Here is a 24,453-nt window from a genome sequence, read left to right as displayed (position 1 = left end):
ACATTACTCAACAGACTCTGCATTTATTTTTTTTTTCTATATTGTTTCAACTCTTCCTCACCCACAAGGTGTTCCAAGCCTTAAAGAGATTCAGTAAAGTTTGAGCTGCTGGAAGTAAGACCAGTTTTTATCTAGTTAGTATGGGCTGTTTTGGTAAATTAGACCATATAAAAATGTCTGAAATACAATGGGTATTAAAAAATTGCAGTATTTTGTTTTTTTGATATGGCTAAAAATTGATCCAGAGGGGACTGCTGTATTTCCAAACATCACCGTTTTGGGATAAGGATAGGTAGCAACTCTAGAATCATTTACTCTCTGAATAGTTTAAAACAAGAATTACTCAGATGTGAGCCTTTGTGCTTAGCTGCCAGAAGTAAAGATTAGTCCTATAACTGTTTTCAAGCTTTTTAGCAGTGAATTCTTCTTTTCCTCCCAAACAAAACCTTACTCAGAACCCCGTGAATTGCTAACCTTAGGTGCTAGGCGCCCCCCCCCCCCCCGGAGATCCCCAAAGCATCTCCCCTGTGAAACATAATTTGGAACCCATTGGATGATGTGAATTTTTTAAAATGGAGGAATGGTACGTGGAAGTTGGGGTGGGTCTATTTTGTAATTGAAGAAGTGTAAGCTTCTGCAGCTTCAGCATCTCATCTAGGTGTGTTGGTTTTTTGGTCTGTAGGGAGGGGGATATGAGGAAGACTGTATCTCCTAAAAGGTGGGGAGGCCACAGCATTGGTTTTGACTGCCCTAGTATGACAAAGGACTGTTAGTTGTAGCTGTTCAGGAGTTTCATGTAGAGTAGAGGAGGAAATTGCTCTGTTCCCTGAATAGGGCAAACAAAAATGATCTCTTTCTTCACCGTTGAATCCTGCAAGTCTGCAAATGACCAAGGAGAAAAGCTCTGAGTGTGGTAACTCATATCCTCCCTCTGCCTTTCTCCTCCACAGAAGCAAGTAATTCAGTTTAAATTTGCATGCTGCCACCTCCTCTGACCAGATTCTTCTAGTATAACAACTAGCTCAGTAAATAGTGCCCTAATGCTTTTCATCTCTTGCTGAATAGACAATTCTTGATTGAACTGATTTAACTCCAGTTAATCATAGGGAGAAGATATCAATAAATGAAACAGTATAGGACAGTGTGTATTAAAATGATAATTTTACAGTATGAGACTAAGTGTAAAAGAAAAGAATAGCAAGACCAGTTAGGGCTAGAGTCAAGACATATTAGTGGAGGATTGTATTTGAGTTGGGTCTGGAAGGATGGATAGGAAGAATAGTGGAAAGATGAAGGAAGAAAATGGCTAAACCCCCCAAGTTTGAGCTGTTAGATATGGGGGAGGGGAGAAGGAAGAGGCAGGCAGCTAATCTTTCCAATTCTTCTGCACTGCTGTTAAAAGATCTGGTGGTTTTTGTGAGATATTTAGTACTTTACTATGTATGTCAAAGTTAAAAATTTGGCCATATCACTTATGTAATACAGGAAACCATTTAGAAAAGGTGGATTTATATAAACTTTTGACTTTATGTGAACTTTTTTGGTAATTAGGGTGTGGATAGCTTATAGAATTTTAAAGTGCATGTGAAAAATTTTGAGTGTGCAAATTTTATAGTAGTATTTGCAAATTTTGTCTTTGCATTTTTAATTGTAAAATCAAATTATAAAAAGTATAGAAAATGATGAAAAAAGTCACCCATAATTTCTTTACTCGGACAAAACCACTCATTGTTTTGGCATTTTGCTTGTCTTTACTTACGCAAGTGGTTTATACAGTAATAATCAAGTTCTATGTAGTATTTTGTCCTGCTTTTTGTACTTAGTACTTTAGGTATATACCCATGTTTTTAGCCATTTTTGGGGTATCTATATATTAGGCACTTTTCGTATCTTGTCTCTGATCCCTTTTAATAGTCTTCTTGTTTGAAGATTTTATTTATTTGACAGAGAAAGTGCGAGCACAAGCCAGGGGGAACGGGAGAGGGAGAAGCAGGGTCTCCACTGAGTAGAGAGTCTGATGCGGGGCTCCATCCCAGGACCCTGGAATCATGACCTAAGCCAAAGACAGATGCTTAATCAACTGAGCCACCCAGGCACCCCCCCCTTTTTGTAGTCTTTATAAGATTATCTTCATTTTACAGTTAGGGAACTGTGATTTAGAAGGTACAACTTCCTCATCACTAAGATCTAAGTTGTAGATGAGCTGGAATTTGTTTTGCCCCAAAGCTTTTTTTTGTTCTTCTGCTTTGCTGCATCTTCACATTTATCTTTCTTTTTCTTTTTCTTTTTCTTTTTTAAGATTTTATCTTTAAGTAATCTCTACACCCAGTGTGGGCTCCAGCTCACAACCCTGAGATTGGGTCACATGCTGTACCGACTGAGCCAGCCAGGAGCCCCCACATTGATCTTTCAAAACAGTTAACAATGTTCTGTTATCTACTGATGCCATTCACCTCTTTGAGGGTATATGAGGAGAGCATAATTAATTGAAATTTTAAACCTTTGTTTAAGCACTCAGGTTTATACTTCCCTCATCACAAGCATCAAAATGGAGCTAATTGGATCTACTCTGCCTAAGCTTGTGAAAGTTGCTGCTAACGACAGGCAGCAGGAATAAGGGGGAACACAAATGGCTCTGGATATAATGTACTCTGAAAAGGTTATAAAATTGGGAAGGTTTTAGTCTATCCCACTCTCATTTTTGACACAAATTTGCAAGATTACTTCTGTTTAGGGGCACCTAAACAGTTGGGTGGCTCAGTTGGATGGGAGTCTGCCTTTGGCTCAGGTCATGATCCCAGGGTCCTGGGATCGAGCCCCGCATCGGGCTCCCTGCTCAGTGGGGGAGTCTGCTTCTCCCTCCCTCTGCCCCTCCTCCTGCTTGTGCTCTCTCTGCCTCCCTCAAATAAATAAATAAAAATAAAAATAAAAATTCTGTTTAGTGGCAGAGCCAGAACTAGAACCCAGACAAGTTCTTGGGTAATTCAAATCATTTATGGCAAAGGTTACTTTACTTGGAATCCCTAAGCTTGCAGAAAGGATGGGGAGGGGAGCAGGGTGGACCTAGGTGAGTGTTTCAGAGTATAAACAGAAAGATGGTAATAATGATATAAAATAAACTTTGAGTCATCCGGAAAGTATTTACAGAAATACTGGTAACTAGGCTCTACACACAGACTTATTAAAGTAGAAATTTAATTTAGTGAGCTCCCTAGGCATTTTTTATGGGATTAGAAGTTGATTGAGAAATTTATCAGTTTACATAAATTACCATCTGTGAGTACTTAAACTGCAGATTCTTGTCCTTTCTCACCTACTGAAAGAGCATCTGTGGAGGCAAGGCCTTGGAATCTGCATTTTATCAGCTCTTATCTGTAAGTGACTCTCTTGTATTTTTCCAAGTTTGAGAACTCCTGGATTATGTATATCATTAGTAAGTGTTTTGTATGCCTCTTACCTCAAATTCCTCATGCTTATTTTTCCTGCAAGTTTGGTTCCTAAGTTTCTTTTTTTGTACTGTAGTCCTGTCTTCCCCCCAAAAGTCTCTTACCTGTTTGTGTCAAGACTTCATCTTTAAAAGCAGTGTTAGAATTCACATGTGTTTGATAAACCTGGCTGTACCTTTCAGTACTGTGGTATTTTCAGCAGTTTGGCCATTTTTAATCGTCTGTCAGTATTATGAGTCTCTAATGAGTTGCTATACTTTTTGTCCATTAAAAGGTGGCAGTCTCTTTGGCTTAATATCCTACATCTGTAACTTGATGTTATTTATTTAAAGAATTTTTTTTTAAGTGAGGGGAGGGCCAGAGGGAGAGAGAGAATCTTAAGCAGGCTCCATGCCCATTGTGGAACCCAACATGGGGCTGGATCTCATGATCGTGAGATCATTACCTCAGCTGAAATCAAGAGTCGGAGGCTTAACTGACCAAGCCACCCAGGTGCCCCTGTAACTTGATGTTATAATCTGCTTTTTAGAGACATTGTGGCTGTTTCTAAGAGACACTAATGTTTTTAAGTTTTACATTATTTAAAGATTTATTTATTTTAGAGGGGGGGAGGGAGAGCACAAGTGGAAAGGGCAGAGGGAGAGGGAGAGAGATGAAGCAGACTCCTTGCTCAGCAGATCCCTATGCGGGGCTCCATGCCAGGACCCTGAGATCATGACCTGAGCCGAAACCAAGAAAGATGCTTAACCAACTGTGCCACCCAGGTGCCCCTAAGTTTTGCATTATTTAATGTTCCTTTTATTGTATCTTCCTTTCTGTGAGCATGTTAATTTTTTAGAGAGTTAATTTTTTTTTTTTTTAAAAGTGGGTATTTTATTTATTTGTACTTAAACCTATAAACCAATCAACCAAACGGGTACTATTATCATGATACATTAAAATACAAAACATCTTTCTACAAATCCTAGAATAATGAACAAATTAACAGTGCTAGTAAAACATCACAAGGGACAGAGGAAATCAATGAAGCACACGATAGCTTAACCCCTCACCGGTAGTAATTGAGGTTATTAACAAGAAAAGCCTCACAATCTCAGAAAATACAAATTATCCTTCATCACACGTCTTTGTATCTTCACTTCCTATTCTTGAGATTAGATTCTAGAGCCTAAAGAGATCCACATTAGGATTGTATCTAGTCACCTATAGCCAGAAACACCTTTTCTCATGTTGTCCAGAGCAGCCACCGCTCCTGAAACCTCTTTGACTCCAATCGTACCCCATCAGTGGACACAATAAGAATAATGGGAAACAGATTATCGAGGCCGAGATCTATAGAGGACCCTAGAAGACAAAGCCTGGGAGAAGTAATACAGCCACCACCCAAACTGAGATCGAATAATATACTCATCGTCACGCATCTTTAGGCTCTATGTTCACAGAGTAATTTGGGAACAAATGCATTATTTGCTGGGTACTAAAATACTTAGCGGATTGTTGTATTACACTATGGCTTTCCCCAGAAGTTGCTAAGATGGACTCCAAATCGCTGATGGAATTTTGCTGGAACTGGATCTGGGGCTGCAGGGATTCCTCTCCACAGTTCTGGAGCTGATTGTTCCAGGCTTGGGGGCACCAGGTCTGACTGGCCCAGGAATGGTTGCCCCAAGACTGGCCGTTCCAGGAGTGGTTGCCCCAAGACTGGCCGTTCCAGGAGTGGTTGCTCCAAGACTGGCTGTTCCAGGTCTGGTTGCTCCATAGTGGAAGGTTTCCAGAAGTGTTCCTCAGGTATCCCTGAGTCACACTCTTGCTCTCCTTTGGCCAATGGTTTTTCTGCCACCTCTTAACATTTCATTCTCTGGTTCTGGAACCAGGTCTTCACCTGCTTATAGCTAAGGTTCAGAATGTTGGAAAGTTCTTGCATCTGCCGGAGACTGAGGTATTTCTGTCTCTGAAATCGATCATTGAGGACGTAGAGTTGGGCCTGAGAGAACACGGTCCTGATCTTCTGTTTCTTGCCCTGGGCCGTATCTTCCTTCCTCACTGTTCTCTCCTCCCCAGAAGTGGGTGGTACTTTTACCCTGGGACTGGTGGAGGAGTCAGGGCTGTCCTGAACACGCAGATCCATGGATGCAGGAAGAGGAGAGACGGTCTCCGCGTGGGGTGTCTCAGCAAATGACATTTGCAGGGACGCATAATTTTCTTCAGGCCCATAAATCTCAGGCATTGGAGAAGAGTCCCTAGAACTGGGTGCTTCGGGGCCAGGCGGGCATTGGGGCAGAGCTGGATCACCACTCATGTTGGTGAGTTGAGGGTAGACGGAAAAAAAAAAAAAAGAGCGAGATTGCAAGAAAGGCCCAGGCTTATGGATCTAGGTGGAAGAGCTGAGGAGAGTAGGAAGCCCTCCAGATGTTAGGAGTCTGAGAAAGACAGGATGAAGTGCGTCACCACTGCAACAGTAAGAGCCAACCAGCCCAATGGAGCCAGACGAGAGTTGTTAATTTTAAGCTGTAATATTTAGTGATCACTAGCCATCTTGAAGTTGCCCAAACTAAGATGTTTAAAGGCTGATTTTTTAAAGGTAATTCGTTTTTTTGGATGGGGGAAAGGGTTCTATAAAGTATGTTACATATGATGGGCCTTTATTTATGTATACTGGTTGATATTATAGAGAGCATGAATTCTAGAGTCTGTGGTCTTGTTAACATATATTTATAGTAGCAGAAAGGCTAAGGGCTCTAGAAGACCTAAAATCCTATCTACCACTATGATTAGAGCAAGTAAACTTCTCTGAGCTTTAGTTTTTTTTTTTTTTTTTTTTTTAAGGTTTTAGATAGCACAAGCAGGGGGAGCTGCAGGGAGAGGGGGAAGTAGCCTACGCACTGAGCAAGGAGCCCAACTGGGGGCTCGATCCCAGGACCCTGGGATCACGACCTGAGCCAAAAGCAGATGCCCAACTGACTGAGCCACCCAGGCGCCCCGCTTTAGTATTTTTTTAAATCAGAAAAATACCTTATTGTGGGTGTTAGAATTAAATTATATATAAATTCTTTGCATATGGGTCTTTTATGAATGATTGTGATCTGTGAGATTAGGCATATTTATGCATACACATAAATATAAACTTGTTTATTTTGAATCATCAGATTCTTCAGTAACTTTTGGCATGGTACCTAATAGTGCTACTGAGTTTCCATTTTGGGGTCCAGCCCTTGGAATACACTGAAGAGGGCACAAGAGTGAAAGGGAGGTCATTTAAGAGTCTGACACATTCCAGGTGAGAGATGACGACAGTAGCTAGGACTAGAGAGGTATTAATGGAGTTAAATTTTTTTTTATGAAGATTTTTATTTGTCAGAGAGAGCACAAGAAGGGGGAGCAGCTGAGGGAGAGGGAGAAGCAGGCTCCTCACTGAGCAAGGAGCCCGGTGTGGGACTCAATCCCAGGACCCTGGGATCATGACCTGAGCCGAAGGCAGACGCTTAATGACTGAGCCACCCAGGCATCCCTGGAGTTGTTAATATTTTTTGGAGGTAGAGCTGGAGCATCTCATCAGATGACTGGAAAGTATATTCTGATGATTACTTCATTCTGAATTTATCTGTCAAATGCAAAATATGCTTGTACTGGGAATGGAGGGGATTTGAGAAGCTATTAAAAACCTTATTTGTGGGGCGCCTGGGTGGCTCAGTCGTTAAGTGTCCGCCTTCGGCTCAGGTCATGATCCCGGGGTCCTGGGATGGAGTCCCACATTGGGCTCCCTGCTCAGCGGGAAGCCTGCTTCTCCCTCTCCCACTCCCCTCTGCTTGTGTTCCCTCTCTTGCTGTCTCTCTCTGTCAAATAAATAAATAAAATCTTAAAAAAAAAAAAACCCAAAACAACCTTATTTGTTAAATTGTATTCTGAAATGTTTTGAGAAATTGGTTTTATTGTGAAATTTGTTTTGGTTCAAATGTAGTTTTTACTGGAAAACCAAGGAGTGATTTAGAGAATAGTCAAGACTTTCAGGCCATTTCATTTGATTTGGAGCTAGCGTTTTCTCATTATTTTAGTTAAGCTAAAAAAAAGTTAATGTATGATTTATCTTACTCTTGTTCTGTTATTAGTCAGATTTATTATTCAGGTACTGAAAATAGATTATCTAGGCTTTTTACTTCTAACCCTTTTGGTAAAATGTGTATAGGAGTTCAGCTTGTAATTAGCCATCTTGGAAAGAATCTGATGGTAGGAAATGTTATTTAATGCATTAACTTTATCTTGTTGCTCCTCCTTCAGTTCCCACAAATTCATTCCAGCTAAAAGACCATTTCTGCACCTAGAAAAACTTAAAAGGGGATGAGAAGGTAGAAGATTTTTTTTTTTAATTTATTTATTTGTCACAATGCGCACAAGCAGAGAGAGCAGCAGGCAGAGGCAGAGGGAGAAGCAGGCTCCCTGCCGAGCAAGGAGCCCGAAGCGGGACTCGATCCCAGGACCCTGGGATCATGACCTGAGCTGAAGGCAGACGCTTAATGGACTGAGCCACCCAGGTGTCCCTAGAAGATTTTTTTTTTTTTAAAGATTTTATTTATTAGAGAGCATGAATGGGGGAGGGGCAGAGGGAGAGGGAAAAGCAGACTCCCTGCTGAGTGGGGAGCCTGACATGGGGCTTCATCTCAGGACCCTGAGATCATGACCTTAGCTGAAGTCAGACACTTAACCAAATGAGCCACCCAGGTGCCCCAAAGATATATATGTATTTTTTTTTTTTTAAGATTTTATTTATTTGAGAGAATGAGAGAGAAAGCACATGGCAGGGGGAGGGTCAGAGGGAGAAGCAGACTCCCCACTGAGCAGGGAGCCTGATGTGGGACTCGATCCAGGAACTCCAGGATCGTGACCCAAGCCGAAGGCAGCCGCCCAACCGAGCCACCCAGGCACCCAATATATATGTATTTTTAAGATGTATTTATTTTAGAGAGGGAATGGTGGGGAGGGGCAGAGGGAAAGGTGAGAGAGTCTTAAGCAGACTCCACGCTGAGTGGAGAGCCCCATGTGGGGCTCAATTCCATGACCCTGAGACCATGACTTAAGCCGAAATCAAGAGTAGGACCCCCAACTGACTGAGCCACGCAGGTGCCCAAGTACAGTATAGTGATGTGACTGGACAAGTTTATATGTTACACTCTGCTCACCACAAATGTAGCTACCAATCTGTTACCATATAAGGCTATGTCACCATGCAATATCATTGCCTGTATTCCCTTTGCTGTACATTTTATCCTCTTATTCATTGCATGCCCGGAAGACTGTATCTCCCACTCTCCTTCACCCATTTGCCTATCCCTCCCAACTCCCCTCTGGCAACCATCAGTTTTTTCTCTGTATTTATGGGTCTGTTTCTGCTTTGTTTATTCATTTGTTTTGTTGTTTAGATTTCACATATAAGTGAAATCATATGGTATATGTCTCTGTGAAAGTGATTTTAGTATAATCACATTTTTTCATGTTAGCCCATCTCAGCATTCTCTTTAACTTTCAGCCAGGGACACTGAAATTTCTGTTCCTTTTTCTCAAGGCCCATGGGGACATAGGAAAGATTAGTTGAGGGCTATATAAGTAAACTTAATTTTAGGGCTGAATATCAGTTTTTAAGGTTAATAAAATTATAGCCAGCAAATAAATACATGCCTCAGTTGTGTTTAAGGGCTTCTTAAAAGTGGAGGGAGTGGGATGGTATTAGAAACAAGAGGATATTAAGCTAAATAGAGGAAAAATAAATCCGCAGAGAGATCTATTCGTATTACAGGAAGAGGTTTCAAATGTGTGGATTTTTTTTTTTTAAAGATTTTATTTATTTATTTGAGAGAGAGAGAATGAGAGATAGCACGAGAGGGAAGAGGGTCAGCGGGAGAAGCAGACTCCCCGCTGAGCAGGGAGCCCGATGTGGGACTCGATCCCCGGACTCCAGGATCATGACCTGAGCTGAAGGCAGTCGCTTAACCAACTGAGCCACCCAGGCGCCCGAATGTGTGGATTTTAGGTAACATTGCCACCTTGTGGATTTTAGGATATTTCCTAGAGATGAAGTTTTGTATTTTATAATCGTAGATGTAAACTGGGGAGGGGCTCAGGTGGGATGTATGATTAGTATGGGTATTACCTCTAGTTTAGGTTGAATGTGTCCTAATGGGAAATTTGGGGATGGGGTGTGAATTCAGTAAGATCTTAGCTATGATTTTCCTCTGTTCTTTGTTTATTACCAGTACAAGATCCTTAAGCTCTAGGAATGCATGCATCTTCCCTTCTAGCATTGTCTTCTAGCTAACTGGGACTTTATAATTTGTGTTTGTGCTTGAGGATGTTATGTTTACCTTATTTCAGAACGCAAATCCATGGCAGGAGCTTAACCTTGACTCACCACTTCAGCCTGTTCTTACCACAGATCTCACTGTAACTGTCTAGCCTGTGGTTCTAGAAGCACTAGATTTAAAAAAGGGGTAGGCCAGTTCCACATGACAGCATGGGGAAAAACAGTTTGACATACCACTTGGCCTGCTATGATGAGTCAGTAGCATTTTCATGTATAAAAGCTGGAGTGTTCAACAAGACATAAATGTGTGTTTTGCTCATGGCAGTTCTGGTTGGGACTTGGACCCATTGGAGATCCAATTTTGCTTTTTTGTGCTCTTCTCTCTTCCCTTTATTATATATCCATCATCATTCTCCTGGTCCCCCCGCCACCTCCTTACTTTTTATTTATTAAATATTACTGGGGTAGGACTGGTTGATTAGTAATGTCAGCAAATACAGCTGATCTACAAGTGAAGCCCTTTGGCCATAAATTGTCAAAGCATTTAGTGGAATTGTTCTCAGTGGTAACAGGAAGTAGTCACAAAAGTGGAAGAAAGCTGCTGTAAGGAGAAGTCTTTTATAGAAACCTAAAAGGTTTTAATAACCAAAAGTGTATTAAAATAATGGTCCTTGTGTTAGAACATTCTCTTTGTCATCTTTTCTCATTCTAAAACACTTGTAAAAAGCTGCTGGGTAACATTTCTTTTTTTGTTTTTTACACTTTATTTATTTATTTTTAATAAAGATTTTATTTATTTATTTGACAGAGAGGGAGAAGCAGAGAGAGTGGGAGAGGGAGAAGCAGGCTTCCCGCTGAGCAGGGAGCCTGGTGCGGGGCTCGATCCCAGGACCTCGGGATCACGACCCGAGCCGAAGGCAGACGCTTAACAACTGAGCCACCCAGGCACCCTTAAATTTATTTTTAATTTATTTTTAAGTAATCTCTGCACCCAATGTGGGCTTGAATTTACAACCCAGAGATCAAGAGTTGCACACTCTACCAACTCCGCCAGGGGCCTCTATATTCTTTTTTGCTAAAATCCTCCGTGTTTGGGGGCACCTGGGTGGCTCAGTCAGTTAAGCATCTGCCTTAGGCTCAGGTCATGATCTCAGGGTCCTGGGATCGAGTCCCATGTCTAGCTCCCTGCTCAGTGGGGAGCCTGCTTCTCCCTCTCCCCCACCCCTCCGCTTGTTCGCTCTCTCAAATAAAATCTTTTGGAAAAGTACTGTTTAAGGACTTTTAGTGTAGGTCTGAGGAAATAAACTCATTATTTTTATTTTTTTTAGAGAGGGAGGAGGGGTAGAGGGAGAGAGAATCTCCAGCAGACTGCCTGCTGAGCATGGGGCTCGATCTCATAACTCTTGAGATCAAGACCTGAGCCAAAATCAAGAGTCAGACACTTAACCGACTGAGCTACCGAGATGCCCCTGAAATAAACTCATTTCAAAGTTTTATGAATTGTTGCACGTGACTTTTAGTGTAGCCAGTATTTGCAGAATTAAATGAAAACTAATTTTCTCCCCATTTTATTAACTTTATTTTGAAATAATTTCAAACTTAAGAGAAATTTCAAGAATAGTATACAGAATGCCTGTGTACTTTTCACCCAGATTTGCCACTGTACTATTTTGCCACATTTACTTTATTCTTCTTGGAGATGTGTAATTTTCTGACCATTTGAAAGTTTTGGATAGGTCCTTTTCTTCTCAATATTTTGCTGTTAATTCCTAAAAATAAGAACATGCACTTACAGCCACAGTGCAGTTATTGACATCAGGAAATTTAACATTGACACACAATACTATTATCTACAAATCTTATTTGTATTTTACAGGTAGGTCTTAATGTCCTTGATAGCCATTTTTTTTTTTTTAAAGATTTTATTTATTTGACCGAGAGACAAGTGGGAGAGGGAACACAAGCAGGGCGAGTGGGAGAGAGAGAAGCAGGCTTCCCTCGGAGCAGGGAGCCTGATGCAGGGCTTGATCCCAGGACCGTGGGATCATGATCTGAGCCGAAGGCAGACGCTTAACGACTGAGCCACCCAGGCGCCCCTTGGTAGCCATTTTTTAATGATCCAGGTTCCAATCCAGGATCTTTTAGTTTTGGTCTTTAGGGTCTTTTTTAATCTGCAGTGGTTACATAATGCATACCACACCCCACCCACCCAGCTGCTTTGTTTATGACGTTGCCTTTCTGAAGAGTATATGCTGTTTATTTTTGTAGAATGCGCCTCAGTTTGTCTAAGGTTTCCTCATTGTGTACATTCTAATTGTGTTTCTCTGACAGGAATACTACCTAAATGACTTTGTGTCCTCAGTGCCTCACAATAGGAGGCTGTTTATGCCATTATTGGGAATGTTATTTTGACCACTTAGGGTGTTCACCAAGTTCTCCGTTGTAAAGCTGTTTTCCTTTCCTACTTAAAAAAAAAAATCTGGTGAATTGTTATTTTCATTGGTGAAAAATTTATTTTACTTTTCAAGATAGTATGTGAATGTGTAAATATCTTTATAATCTCAGAAGATGGATGTTATCTTTATTATTTGTAATTATATAAGATTATTTTTTGTGTATACATCAAAACGATTTGGAAATAGCACAGCAATTAATCAAGCTTGCCTGAATTGTATCAGTGTGATGTTTTCTTGATGTCGATCAGGAGATTAAGACCGCTAATGCCATTTATTTGTATGTTGTAATTTGCATAATTTAAAATAAACCTGTGGGGCGCCTGGCTGGCTCAGTCAGAAGAGCACTCAACAACTCTTGATCTTGGGGTTGTGAGTTGGAACTCCATGTTGGGTGGAAAAACCAGAATTTTATTTAAAAGTCAGCTGTAGCATGTTACCTACTGCTGAACTCGTAAGTAGCTTGTGAGTGAGGTTAGTTGAAGACCTAGTGTTTGCTTTCTAGGAGCTTTTTGATTGAGTTGGGACTAATTTTACATAAAACAGGACAATGCAATTTAATTTTTAATTATGGATGCAGGTTTAGAAAGACATTGAAGCTGTGGTGGTTAAGGAAGTCTCAAAGAAGGAAGGGGGGTATACCTTGAGGGGCAGAAGGCCAGATGTTCCTGGCTTAAAGAATAATAAAAGCATGGGACTGAGATTGAGTCAAGAAACACTGAAGAGTCCAGATTTTCTGAAGCCAAGTGTAGATTATTTAGTCCATAATAGAAGAGAGGTTAGGTAAATGGTATTCATCCAAATTATGAAAGACAGAACAGGTGTAGATGAGTTTAAAATTGAAGAGCAGCAAGGTGCTGTTTAAAGTTTGACTTTGATCAACTGCAGAGATTTTGTTTTAATTGCAATTTTCCTATTATAAGCAGGACATTTATTAAAACTTTGGAAGAGTATATAGGAAAGGCAAAAAAGTGAGGGGATTCAAAACTTTTGAGGTCTTTTTTATGTTGGATTGAATCTCTTGTTCTTGAATTGAGTTTGATTTCAAGAGATAGGAGTGTATGGTGAGTTATTTTGTTAAATTTGAAATTTCAAAGTGACTTAAATAATATCCCAGATGTTGGTATGTTGGTGAATTTATCCCTGAATTCCAGATACGTGAAATGGAACATCAGAAAAAGACAGCTGCTCGGGTCACCTGGGTGGCTCAGTCAGTTGAGTGTCCAACTCTTGGTTTTGGCTTGGGTCGGGTCATGATCTCAGGGTCCTCAGGGTCATGGGATTGATCTGTGGGATTGATCTGTGGGATTGAGCCCTTTGTGGGGCTCTGCGCTCAACACAGAGTGCTGGTCCCTCTCCCTCCCCCTCTGCTCCTTCCCCCACTGATGAGTGTGTCCGCGCACTTTCTCTCTCAAAATCTTTTTTTTTAAAAAGATAACTGCTCTTTCTGAATACTATTTTTATATCTATGGGTTAATTTAGTCGGGGGTAGTCAGTTGATCACAAAATTTCACTTTGTTGGTTTTTACATAAATATTTGTTAATAACATGGTGTTAAGAAAGAGCCTATATAGTATTTGGCCCTAGGTTTGAATTCTGGTTCTTACTAGATAATACTGGTCAAGGAACTTTTTTGAGCTTTAGTTTTCTTAGGAATAATACAGTCCCTGCAGCATGGTTATGAAGATCATTATTATGTACAGTATCTGGAATATGGAAACCCATTAAGTGGTAGTGGCTGTTCTTTTTAGTAGGAATCATATTTTACCTTGGGTAAACGGGAGCAGATGGTTCTACTCAAGCAGATTGATGAATCAAGTATAAGTTCAGGCCTGTGTGCTCCTAACCACTTAATGTTTTTGCTTTTAAAAGGCATGTGGATTGAGGGATGCCTGGGTCGGTTAAGTAGCTTGACTTTTGATTTTTGCTCGGGTCATGGTCTCAGGGTCATGAGATGGAGTCCTGCATTGGGCTCTGCACGGGCATGGAGCCTGCTTAAGATTCTCTCCCTCTGAAAAATGAAGGGGGGGGAAATCGGAGGGGGAGACGAACCATGAAAGAGTATGGACTCTGAGAAACAAACAGGGTTCTGGAGGGGGGTGGGGTGGGGGAATGGGTTAGTCTGGTGATGGGTATTAAAGAGGGCATGTATTGAATGGAGCACTGGGTGTTATACGCAGACAATCATGGAACACTACATCAAAAACTAATAATGTATGGTGATTAACAACATAATAAAATAAAATTTAAAAAAATTTAAAAAGATTCTCTCCCTCTCCCCCTCTCTCATTCCCTCCTTCTCAAAAAAAAAAAAAAAAAAAGACGGATTGGGTCATAGTTTAAAAGATTCTAAGGCTGTTGAGGATAACCTTATGAAAGGTACATGAAGAATGATTTTTACTAAGAAATGAGCATTTAGATTTATTTCAGGGAAAACTTAAGTATGGAAGTATAAAATCCATCTCTAAGTGGATTTTAAACTGTCCCTAGGGGGGCTCCTGGGTTGCTTCTGCCTTCGGCTCAGGTCATGATCCCAGGGTCCTGGGATCGAGCCCCGCATCGGGCTCCCTGCTCTGCGGGAAGCCTGCTTCTCCCTCCCCCACTCCCCCTGCTTGTGTTCCCTCTCTGGCTGTGTCTGTGTCAAATAAAATCTTTAAATTAAAAAAAAAAAAAAAAAAAACTGTCCCTAGGGGAAGAGGATAATTTTCTTTTTTACTATAGATAAGAGCTTTGTATATGTCAGCCCATTAATTCTCATACAGCCCTGTGAAATGGGTCTCCTTACAAAAAAGGAAATTTGAGGCCTGTGAATATGCTTAAGGTCTTAGGACTAGTATGGGATGACTCTAGTACTGTTAGAGTTTTTTTAGTATACTTTATATGCTGCTTCCCTTCTTTAGGCTTTTGATGCATGTTTGAGTTACTTCCGTTTGGCCCATATTTTGGGGGATTGACAAGTATTAGCCTAAGCCAACTGTAATTGGAAAACATCTGTTTAAGTCATGTAAGAAGTTTTAACTTCAAAGAAAAATAATTGTGTTAATTGGGATGATTGAGTGTTTACTACTTTTGTTTAAAATACAGGAAGAGAAAGCTTTTATTTGTGAGGTATATTCTATTTAGCACAAATAACTAAATTTCTTTTGAGTTACAAAGTTTTAATTCTTAAGCATGTTCAGATAAGTTTTAACTAACCATTTCCAATTTTTTTTTTTAACCTCTGTAGGAACGTCAAGGTCGTGGCAAATAAAAGGCAGTTCTGCACAGACTGCAGCAACGGTTGCATCTGCATATCCTACGAGGAAAAAAATGACCTTCAAGAGAATTAGGACTTTTTTCTTAATTTCATTGACTTCAGAGACGATTGCAGACTTGCAGTTTAAGTATTGGAATTTCACAAAAGACATAGGACTTAACTGGAAAATGAAAAAAAAAAGAAAAAGAGAAAACTAAACAAAAAATCCCTCTAGGTAGTTTAGGTGAAAAATGTCCCTTTTATTTTGGCTTTGGTTGTGATTTCAGAGCATAATGCTTTGTTTTTTTGTCTTTTTACTATGTTTTCCGGATTTTAAAGTCCGTAAGTGCATACAGTTTTCTCTAATTTTTAAACCCTTTCCTCTCCCCATTTTGACATTTGCACTTGGAGAACACTTGAGTTTCGAAGAATTTGGGCCTCCACCCCAGAAAGTGGGAATTTGGTTTTTCCCTTCCGAACTGGAAGAACATTTTTATGAAGAAGTTTTGTCTTGGAGAATTTAACAGTGTTACCCAAGGTTGTGTCTTTAAGGGTGGTTCATTTTCTCTGACCCTTTGTTACTCAAAGTAAAGTACTAGGAGTCCTAAGAAATTTTCTGTTCTTGTACATTATACTGATTAAGTCAGGATTAATTTGATTTCAAAGCTAAGAACAGTGGTAAAAACTTGTTTACAGAAATGCATTTTGGAAGAGAAAAATATTGTAAAACGTGTAGTGAATGTTTCTTCAGTTTATTGTTCAGCCAATGAGGAAAGGGCATTGCCTTTCTTTTTACCATTAATCACTTCTCAATAAACGTGAGATCCTGTTGAGCATCACTTCTAGTACTATTTATTAGTATGATTTGAGTCTCCTACGTGTTATGAAAGATTCGGAATGTAAGGAGTTGTACGAAGTGATTTGGCAACTGGTTTTAGAAAGTTTGCTGAAATAGTTCAGGCTTGCTTTTGTATCCAGGGCTGGACAACCATGACCTCTGTAAAGAAAAAGGTGGGCCAGAATTCATAATGCTTCCCAGAGAAGGTCGAGCCACTACTAAATCATTCAGCAAATATTATTTTATTTTATTTTTTTAAAGATTTTATTTATTTGACAGACAGAACACAAGCAGGGGGAGCGGGAGAGGGAGAAGCAGGCTTCCCGCCAGAGCAGGGAACCCGACGTGGGGCTCAATCCCAGGACCCTGGGATCATGACGTGAGCCAAAGGCAGACACTTACTGACTGAGCCACCTAGGCGCCCCTATTTTTTTTTTTTTTAAGATTTTATTTATTTATTTGACAGAGACACAGCGAGAGGGAACAGGGGGAGTGGGAGAGGGAGAAGCAGGCTTCCCACGGAGCAGGGAGCCCGATGGGCTCGATCCCAGGACCCTGGGATCATGACCTGAGCCGAAAGCAGACACTTAACGACTGAGCCACCCAGGGGCCCCTTATTCAGCAAATATTTGATTATGAGTGCTTATTAGGTGCCAGCCACTGTGCTAACGCTTTAGAAACCTGGCCAGATAGTGCATAATTTTATTTGCAAAGTAGGTAGAGCCAATATCAAGGATGTAAGTGTTTAATTTGAAATACCACTTATCTAGAGAATATTCCATGTGGGTGCAGGCTAAAAATAAACTGGAGTGGGGCTTGGGTCTTTATGAACCATATAACCATAATGGTATTTGATTTAGCCTTGTTTCTTTCTCAAGGTTTGGGACTTCTCTGCCTTAAAGATTCTTAGCCCTTGGGGTGCCTGGCTGGCTTAGTCAGTAGAGCATGGGACTCCTTTCTTTTTTTTTTTTAAGGAGGAGGGGCGGCACAGAGGGAGATGGAGAGAGAGAATCTTAAGCAGGTTCCACATTCAGCGTGGAGCCTGATGTGGGGCTCAATCTCACAACTCTGAGATCATGACCTGAACTGAAATCACAAGGCAAGTGCCGACTGAGCCACCCAGGTGCCCCAAGGATAGGACTCTTGATCTCAAGGTTGTAAGTCCGAGCCCCATGTTGGGTGTAGAGATTACTTTAAAAAAAAAAAAAAGATTTTTAGTTCTTAAGATGTCCCAATTTTATAGAGTTAGTTAAATGTGTGAAAACTTCTATAAGAAAGGGTTTTGAAAATGGATTTTAATGATGTTTGGTCCTCAAATGACTTACTCATTTGGCTATTCTACATAGCCCAGGCTACTGAATCAAGTAATGCTGATTTGTGGTTAACATTGTAGCTGTCACTTCAAGGTGAGAACTTTTCTCTACTTGAGGCACAGTATAATATACCTAGATATTCCTATTTGCCAAGCTCATTTTGAAATACTTTTCTTCCCAAATTGGGAGTCCTTTGCACTTTCATCAGTTTGAAATGCTCAGCTTTTAAATTAGAAATGTAACATTCACTGTTTTCAGTATTAGTCAAACTTCTGTGACTTGTAGAGCCTGTAGACTTCCCAGGCTCCCATGAGCTTGATTGTCCAGTATTTCACCTTCAAAAGGGAAAACATCCTGAGAAAAGCAAATTCAAAAGCAATTTTCCATAGATTTTTCCACCTTGTATTCAAGTTGGATATAAGATGATTCAAGGTGCTTTTTTTTTTTTGCCATTTGAAATGTTAGTTTAGTTTAAGCCAGTGCTTCCCAGGTTTTCTTTTCACATCACAGAAAATACTGGTATGGCTTTGGGGGCAAATTGAAAGGAATTTGGAGTCCCTAACAAGGCTGTTCACCTAGCTCTCCCTGAGTGTTGAGGGGGTCAGGATGTTGGATTTCTGTATTATTATTACTATTTTTTAAAGATTTAATTTATTTGACAGAGAAAGGGAAAGAACACAAGCAGGGGGTGTGGCAAAGGCAGAGGGAAAGGGAGAAGCAGGCTCCTTGCTGAGCAGGGAGCCCGATGTGGGGCTTGATCCCAGGATCCTGGGATCATGACATGAGCTGAAGGCAGACACTTTAACTGACTTAGCCACCCAGGTGCCCCAGGATTTCTGTATTAAAAATACACAGAAGCATTTTTGTAGTATAAAAAATTAGATTATGTTCTCCCTAAGAGTTTGGTCCAGAAGTTGGTTTGTTGAAGATCTCCCAATGCACCTAAAACTAGTTCTCTTATTTGCCAATGACAGCTTTGCCAGCGGAAATTGTTGACTTTTGATTATTTGCCCTCCGTACTTTTGTTCTATCATTTGTGAATGTAAGACTTTGGATAGCCATGTTTGTATACTTTTTTCCTTTGATGAGGGAAAACTGAACAATCTCACCACATACCAGTGTCAATTCAAAGCATTCTAAACCTTTTTTTTTTTCATTCTAAACCTTTAAGATGAGTAAAATGTGTAAATCTTAAATTCATTCAGTTTAATCTTAGTCACATTTGATTGGCTATTTCCCCCTAATATGTTTCTTTTCTTCTTTTTTTTTGCATGTTCCATTTTTAAAAAACTTGGAATAATTTTAGACTTTTGTGAAAATAATAGAGTTGTCTCATACACCGGTTCACTTCGCTTTCCCCAAATGTCAACATTTTACATAACCGTAGTACAATTATCAAAAACACTAAATATTAATACAGTACTATTAACTAATCTATGGATTGTGCCAGTTGTTCAAGGAATATCCTTTTTTCTCTGGCTCTGCATCCAATCCAGGATCCCATCTTGCATTTAGTTGTCTTTAGGCCTCCGGCCTGTGAGTTTTTCAGTCTTCACTTTTTTATGATTAACACTTTTCGAGAGTACTGGCCAAGTATTTTATAGAATGCTCCTTGAATTGGATTTGTCTCATATTTTCTCAATATTAGATTGAAGTTATTTTTTGGTAAAAATACCACAAGAGTCCCGGGCCCTTCTCACTGCATTATATCAGGATACATAATGTTCATATGTCTTAACTACTGGTGATGCTGACTTTGATCACTTGGTGTTAAGGTGGTGTCTGCCAGGTTTCTCCATTGTATAGTTAATTGATTTTCCCTTTGTAATTAACTCGAGGGGTATACTTTAAAATATCAATCTCTGGTTCGCTAATTTTGACATCTGGATTGTTATTGCCTACAACAAACATTACTGTGGCGTTTGCCAAATGTTTATTTGCTAGGTCTACTCTACATTTACGCTAATTAGAATCCTACTGTAAGGAGCTGTGCTTTCTCCCCATTTTAAAAAAATTTGTATCAGTGTGGACTCAGGTATATTTAATTCTGTGGGTCAATGCTGTCATTTATTTTTTGTTGCTCAAATTGTCCCAGCTTTGGCAATTGGGAGCTCCTTTAAGTTGGCTCTTGTGTGTTTTTGACATGTCCTCAATGTTTTTTTGGAGCCCTTCCTTACTTTTTGGTACAGTATATCTAGATAGATGTTCCCCAGCTAGTCTTGTATTTTCTCTGCCCCAGCCCCATTTTTCCAAGGAATAAAGGTTCCTTTTATTGGAGAAATTGAGAAACCATCCCTTGATTTTTTTTTAAAGCATTCTTTAAATTGTACAAGATTATTAGAGTTTATCTTACTGATGTAGGTGGAGAATGATGTAGCCTAACAAACACCTAACCATTTCTTCTACTCTTGTCTCAAAGCACTGTATATGAATCTTCTGGAGTTATGGAGAGGCCCAATGAATGTGGGTTGGCTTGTGCCCTTCAATAATTTCTTTTAGTCTAATAGAGACCCAAAATGTTGGAAGATCTGGTTTCCACCCCACCTAAACTATTTGAGAGGTTCAGAGGTATTTCTGCCTGCAAGAAAATAAATGGCCATATACTAAAGTTTTCAGTTTTTCATTAGAGTTAATATGGCACTTGGATATTGCTGATTATTTTGACTTTTATTTGAAAAATGGTTTACAGACAGTCCCTGATTTATGATGGTTTGACTTAAAATTTTTCAACTTTATGCTGGTGCGCAAGTGATAGGCATTCGGTAGAAACCGAACTTGGAATTTTGATCTTTTCCCAGACTAGCAATACACCCGAAGGTATTTTTTTTTTTAAAGATTTTATTTATTACTTGAGAGAGAGAGAGAGAAACAGCATGAGAGGGGAGAAGGTCAGAGGGAGAAGCAGGCTCCCCGCTGAGCCGGGAGCCTGATGTGGGACTTGATCCCAGGACTCCGGGATCATGACCTGAGCCGAAGGCAGTCGCTTAACCAACTGAGCCACCCAGGCACCCCAGAAGATACTTTCTCATGTTGCTGGGTAGGGCTGCTGCCGTCAGTCCCATCACATGATCAGAAGGGTAAACAGATAACCATTTAGTGTCCACACAACCGTTTTGTGTCTCACTTTCGGTAAGGTATTCAATAAATTGAGTTATCCATCACTTTATTATATAATAGGCTTTATGTTAGATGATTTTGCCCAACTGTAGGCTAATGTAAGTGTTCTGAGCACATTTAAGATAGGCCAGGCAAAACTATGATGTTTGGTAGGTTATGTGTATATATTTTTTTAAAGTTTTATTTTTTATTTTTTTAAGTGATCTGTACATCCAAGGTGGGGCTTGAACTCACAATCCCAAGATAAAGAGTTACATGCTCTACAGCCTGAGCCAGCTTTTGTCAGGACCCAACCCCATCTTAAGTCGAAGAGGTGTATTTGAAATGTGGTTTGTGTGATAAATGTAGGACCCTTATGATAAAGAGTAATAGTGTCTTGTAGGATTCATTTTTTTTTTTTACAATTGATCCCCCCTCCCCCGCCCCCGGAAGTAATGCCCCATACGACTGTGTGTGTCACATACCGTTAGTGGTTTCTGGGCAGCTGGTGACGCTCCTTACCTTTAAGTTAGAATTCTAATGTTTATTACATCTGCTGGGCTTGCATGTGGGGAAGGAAAACCTGACGTGGTTGTGGGGTAAGATATCCACAGCGAGATTAAGTGGATTGGAGAAGGTCTCACAAACCTGCATGGCTCTGTTTCCAGGTTCCCCGGACTGGCTCTGCAGCCCGGCCTGCGGGGGTAACTTAGGACCCGACCTCCCCGCTCCACCCCACCCGGCCGCTGGGTTAGGGCACTGGACGGCGCGTGCGCAGCGCCCGCCGCCGCGTGGTTGGCCCCGGCCGGGTGGCCTGCAGGAGGGCCAACCTAGATCCTAACCTGATTCTAACCTGATTCTCCGTGTTCCCGCGACCCCACTAGCTCGCCCGCTGCCGCCCGAGGGCCCGCTCTGCATACCCTCGTTTTTGTACGCTCTTCCCCTGCCCTGACCGAAGGGCTATTTTACCGCCAGAAACGGTTTAAGATGGGGTTGGTCCCCCTGAGCTACCTCCACCGGTGAGCTAGGTAGCCCGAGGGACGGGGAAATGGGATTTAGCGCACCTGCTAACAGCTCAAAGATGACTTCAGTGTCACGCATGGTTTATTGCTTGCTTTTGCCTTTTAAAAATAATGCTCAAACGTGTGACTGGCTAGCAGAACGTTGGTAAGCCATTACTCTGGACCCAGCTGCTGGCCATGAACGCTGTTCCCTTGCTCAAAAAAGAAAAAAGTTAAGAATTGCCCCTCACCCCCCAAAAGAATTCCCCTTTAAGGGGAAGCTCCTTGAAGAAAGTATCAATTTTGCTGCTTTGTCCAGTGTTCTGCCTGAGTGTACTCCTCTGTGTTTTCCATTTCTTCAGCCTGTATTTTGTGAGCCCCTCTGGGCTGCTATTGGGCACAGGGAAAGGGAAATGAGTAAGATTCTTGTCCTCTCAGAATTCAGTTTAAGGATTATACTGTAATACTGTTTGGAGTTGTGGGAGATAGAGGGTGCTTCAAGAAGAGAAGAGGGGCATCTACCCAGAAGATTGCCCTTTCTGTATTGGATTTTCTTTCTTTCCTTTTTCTTACTTGGTGGAAACCACACGAGCCCCTTGCCTCTTCATCTTGCTTCACAGCAGCCGCTCTCACTCAGAGGCACTCTGCTCCAGCATTAGTGAGCTCTGGGATGTTTGGCGAGTCAGCGAATTGCTCTGCACAATTTCCTTCGTGGAAAGAGGAAGCTACTTGATGTATGATTTTTGCAGGGTGCTTTTCTGATGAAAGAAACGAAATAAACCAGATAGTTACATGTATAGCACAAGAAGGTGTATATCTTGGCATGGCGGTTTGCTATTTACTCTTCTAAACTTTAAAAAAATTTTTTTGCTTTATGACATATAAAAACTATATGTAGCATGTGTGTATTCCTAAATATATATAATCCCATAATTTTAAATTATTTTACAAAAATGGAATAATACCAAACCATCTGCAGTGTCCTTTACCCGCCTCCCTCCCCGCCCCGCAATCACAATTCCATGAATTTTCTATTTTGGTTTGCTAAAGAAGGACACGGGTCTTCTATGACACTCTAATATAAATGTCCTTTTAGCATCCTGAGGTGAGCAGCAGCCCAAGGGCCTACACCTCTGTCATCAAAAGCAACTTGGCAGAAGCCTATCCTAAACTTGTTCCTCTGGAATCCAAACTTTTCCAGATTTCTTCTTCCCCAAAGCCTTTCAAGTTGAATTTAGACACTCCATTTTTACATGAATGGCATTCCAAACCAAGGGAAGTATAGGGCATGATCTGGTCAGGTGGGTGAAGAGTAAGCCAGCCAGGACTGGATGGGGAAGGCTGCTGCTGTATGCCAGGCAGAGTTCTAGGCACTTGGGGGGACACAGAAAATGAAAAGCTCCTGCCTTCAGTGGGACTTTAATTCTGGTGGAGAGACAAATTTGTTAGGTGATGATGAGTGCTTCAGAGAAAATAACACAAGATAAGCATCAGGCTGGAAGAGCATGCCAGCAGAAGTCCAGAGAACTGAGGGAAAAACAAGTTGGGTAAGACTTTGGGAAGAAATCACCCACTTTTGACAAAAGTGTATCCACGTTTCATTCTACCTCACCATGCCTCCTATTCCATGGTTGACCATAATGCCCCTCCCCCCTTGTACTCACCATCAACTCCCTTGCCCCTTTCTCTCACTTCATCCATTTTAACTGACAAACCACAGTCCAGGTTACATGCAACTCTTTCACTACCTGTTCCTGTGCCATTCAGAGTGGTTGGAGAGAAACATGCAACGAGGGTCCTATTTTAAATTCATGATCATCAGTCTCAGGAGGGGAATCACCAACATTTTACCCTCTATTCACTTTCCTACTCATGAGATTATCATTTCATACCTTCTCCCTTTCCTGAAACCTCTAGCACCTCAGATCCTACATTTACTCTCAGTTAAGACTTTACTTCCTACTTGACTGAGGAAGCTGAAGCAATCGAATGAAACATTACAGACTGCCTCCACTACATTTACTCACATAACATTGTAGATCAGTGTTTCTTGAAGCCTGGTCTCTGGGCCAGCAGCATCAGCACCCTGAGGAGCTTGTCAGAAAGGCAAATTATTGGGCCCCACCTCAGACCTACTAAATCACAAGTTCAGGGGGTGGGGCCCAGCAAGCTGTGCTTTAATCTGTGCTCCAGGTGATTCTGATGAACCTTCTAGTTTTGAGAACCATGCCCTTGGACTATGCATGTTTCTGTCTAGAAAATCCCTCCAGCTGTGGACCAGACCATCTCTCACCAACTCAACAACATGGCTCCATCAAATCTCCCCTCTTCCATATCCCAATTTTACTTCTTTCTATCGGATCATTCCTGTCAGCTTACAAACATGCTGTTGTTTCTCCTGTTTCTTTGGCCAGTGACTGCCCATTTCTCTATTCTTTGCAGCAAAATCCCAAAGAGGAAGCTGTTACTCACTGGCTCCATTTCTCCTTCCATTCTCTCTAATCCACTCCAATCAGGCTCTCATCCTCTTCATCCCATTGAACGGTCTTGTCAAGGTCATAAGTGACATCACGTTGTTAATTTTCAGTCCTCATGACCTAGAAACAGCATGTGGCATTGTTTCCTCCTTGATAGCCTTTCTTGACTTGGATTCTCACACAGAGTACCTCCTCTGATGTTCCTCGTTTCACTGGGTGTTCCTACTTAGTCTCCTTGACTGGTTCCTCTTCTGCTTTGTGTCCTCTCCATGCCAGAGTAACCCAGGGCTCAGTCCTTGACC

At 41.0% G+C, this 24,453-nt stretch overlaps 1 protein-coding gene and 1 pseudogene across 2 annotated transcripts in view; one reads left to right on the top strand and one right to left on the bottom strand.

The window, feature by feature from the left end:
- Positions 1 to 16,265, top strand: part of YTHDF2 (YTH N6-methyladenosine RNA binding protein F2) — a 33,017-nt gene extending 16,752 nt beyond the window's left edge. For both annotated transcript variants that reach the window (XM_088022526.1, XM_028113873.2), the window contains exon 5: positions 15,418 to 16,265. In XM_088022526.1, the coding sequence (XP_087878652.1) occupies positions 15,418 to 15,441 (24 nt within the window). In that variant the 3' untranslated portion in view covers positions 15,442 to 16,265. The remainder of the gene's footprint in view (positions 1 to 15,417) is intronic.
- Positions 4,860 to 5,762, bottom strand: LOC114216982 (homeobox protein NANOG-like; annotated as a pseudogene).
- Positions 16,266 to 24,453: the final 8,188 nt, after the last annotated feature.

The sequence above is a fragment of the Eumetopias jubatus genome, unplaced genomic scaffold, assembly GCF_037043125.1.
Source record: "Eumetopias jubatus isolate StellerSeaLion01/CBP00866 unplaced genomic scaffold, mEumJub1_p1.0 scaffold_4, whole genome shotgun sequence".
In the NCBI taxonomy this organism is placed as follows: Eukaryota; Metazoa; Chordata; class Mammalia; order Carnivora; family Otariidae; genus Eumetopias; species Eumetopias jubatus.
Note: the sequence above shows the minus strand (reverse complement) of the source record. Positions and strands in the feature narration are given on the sequence as shown.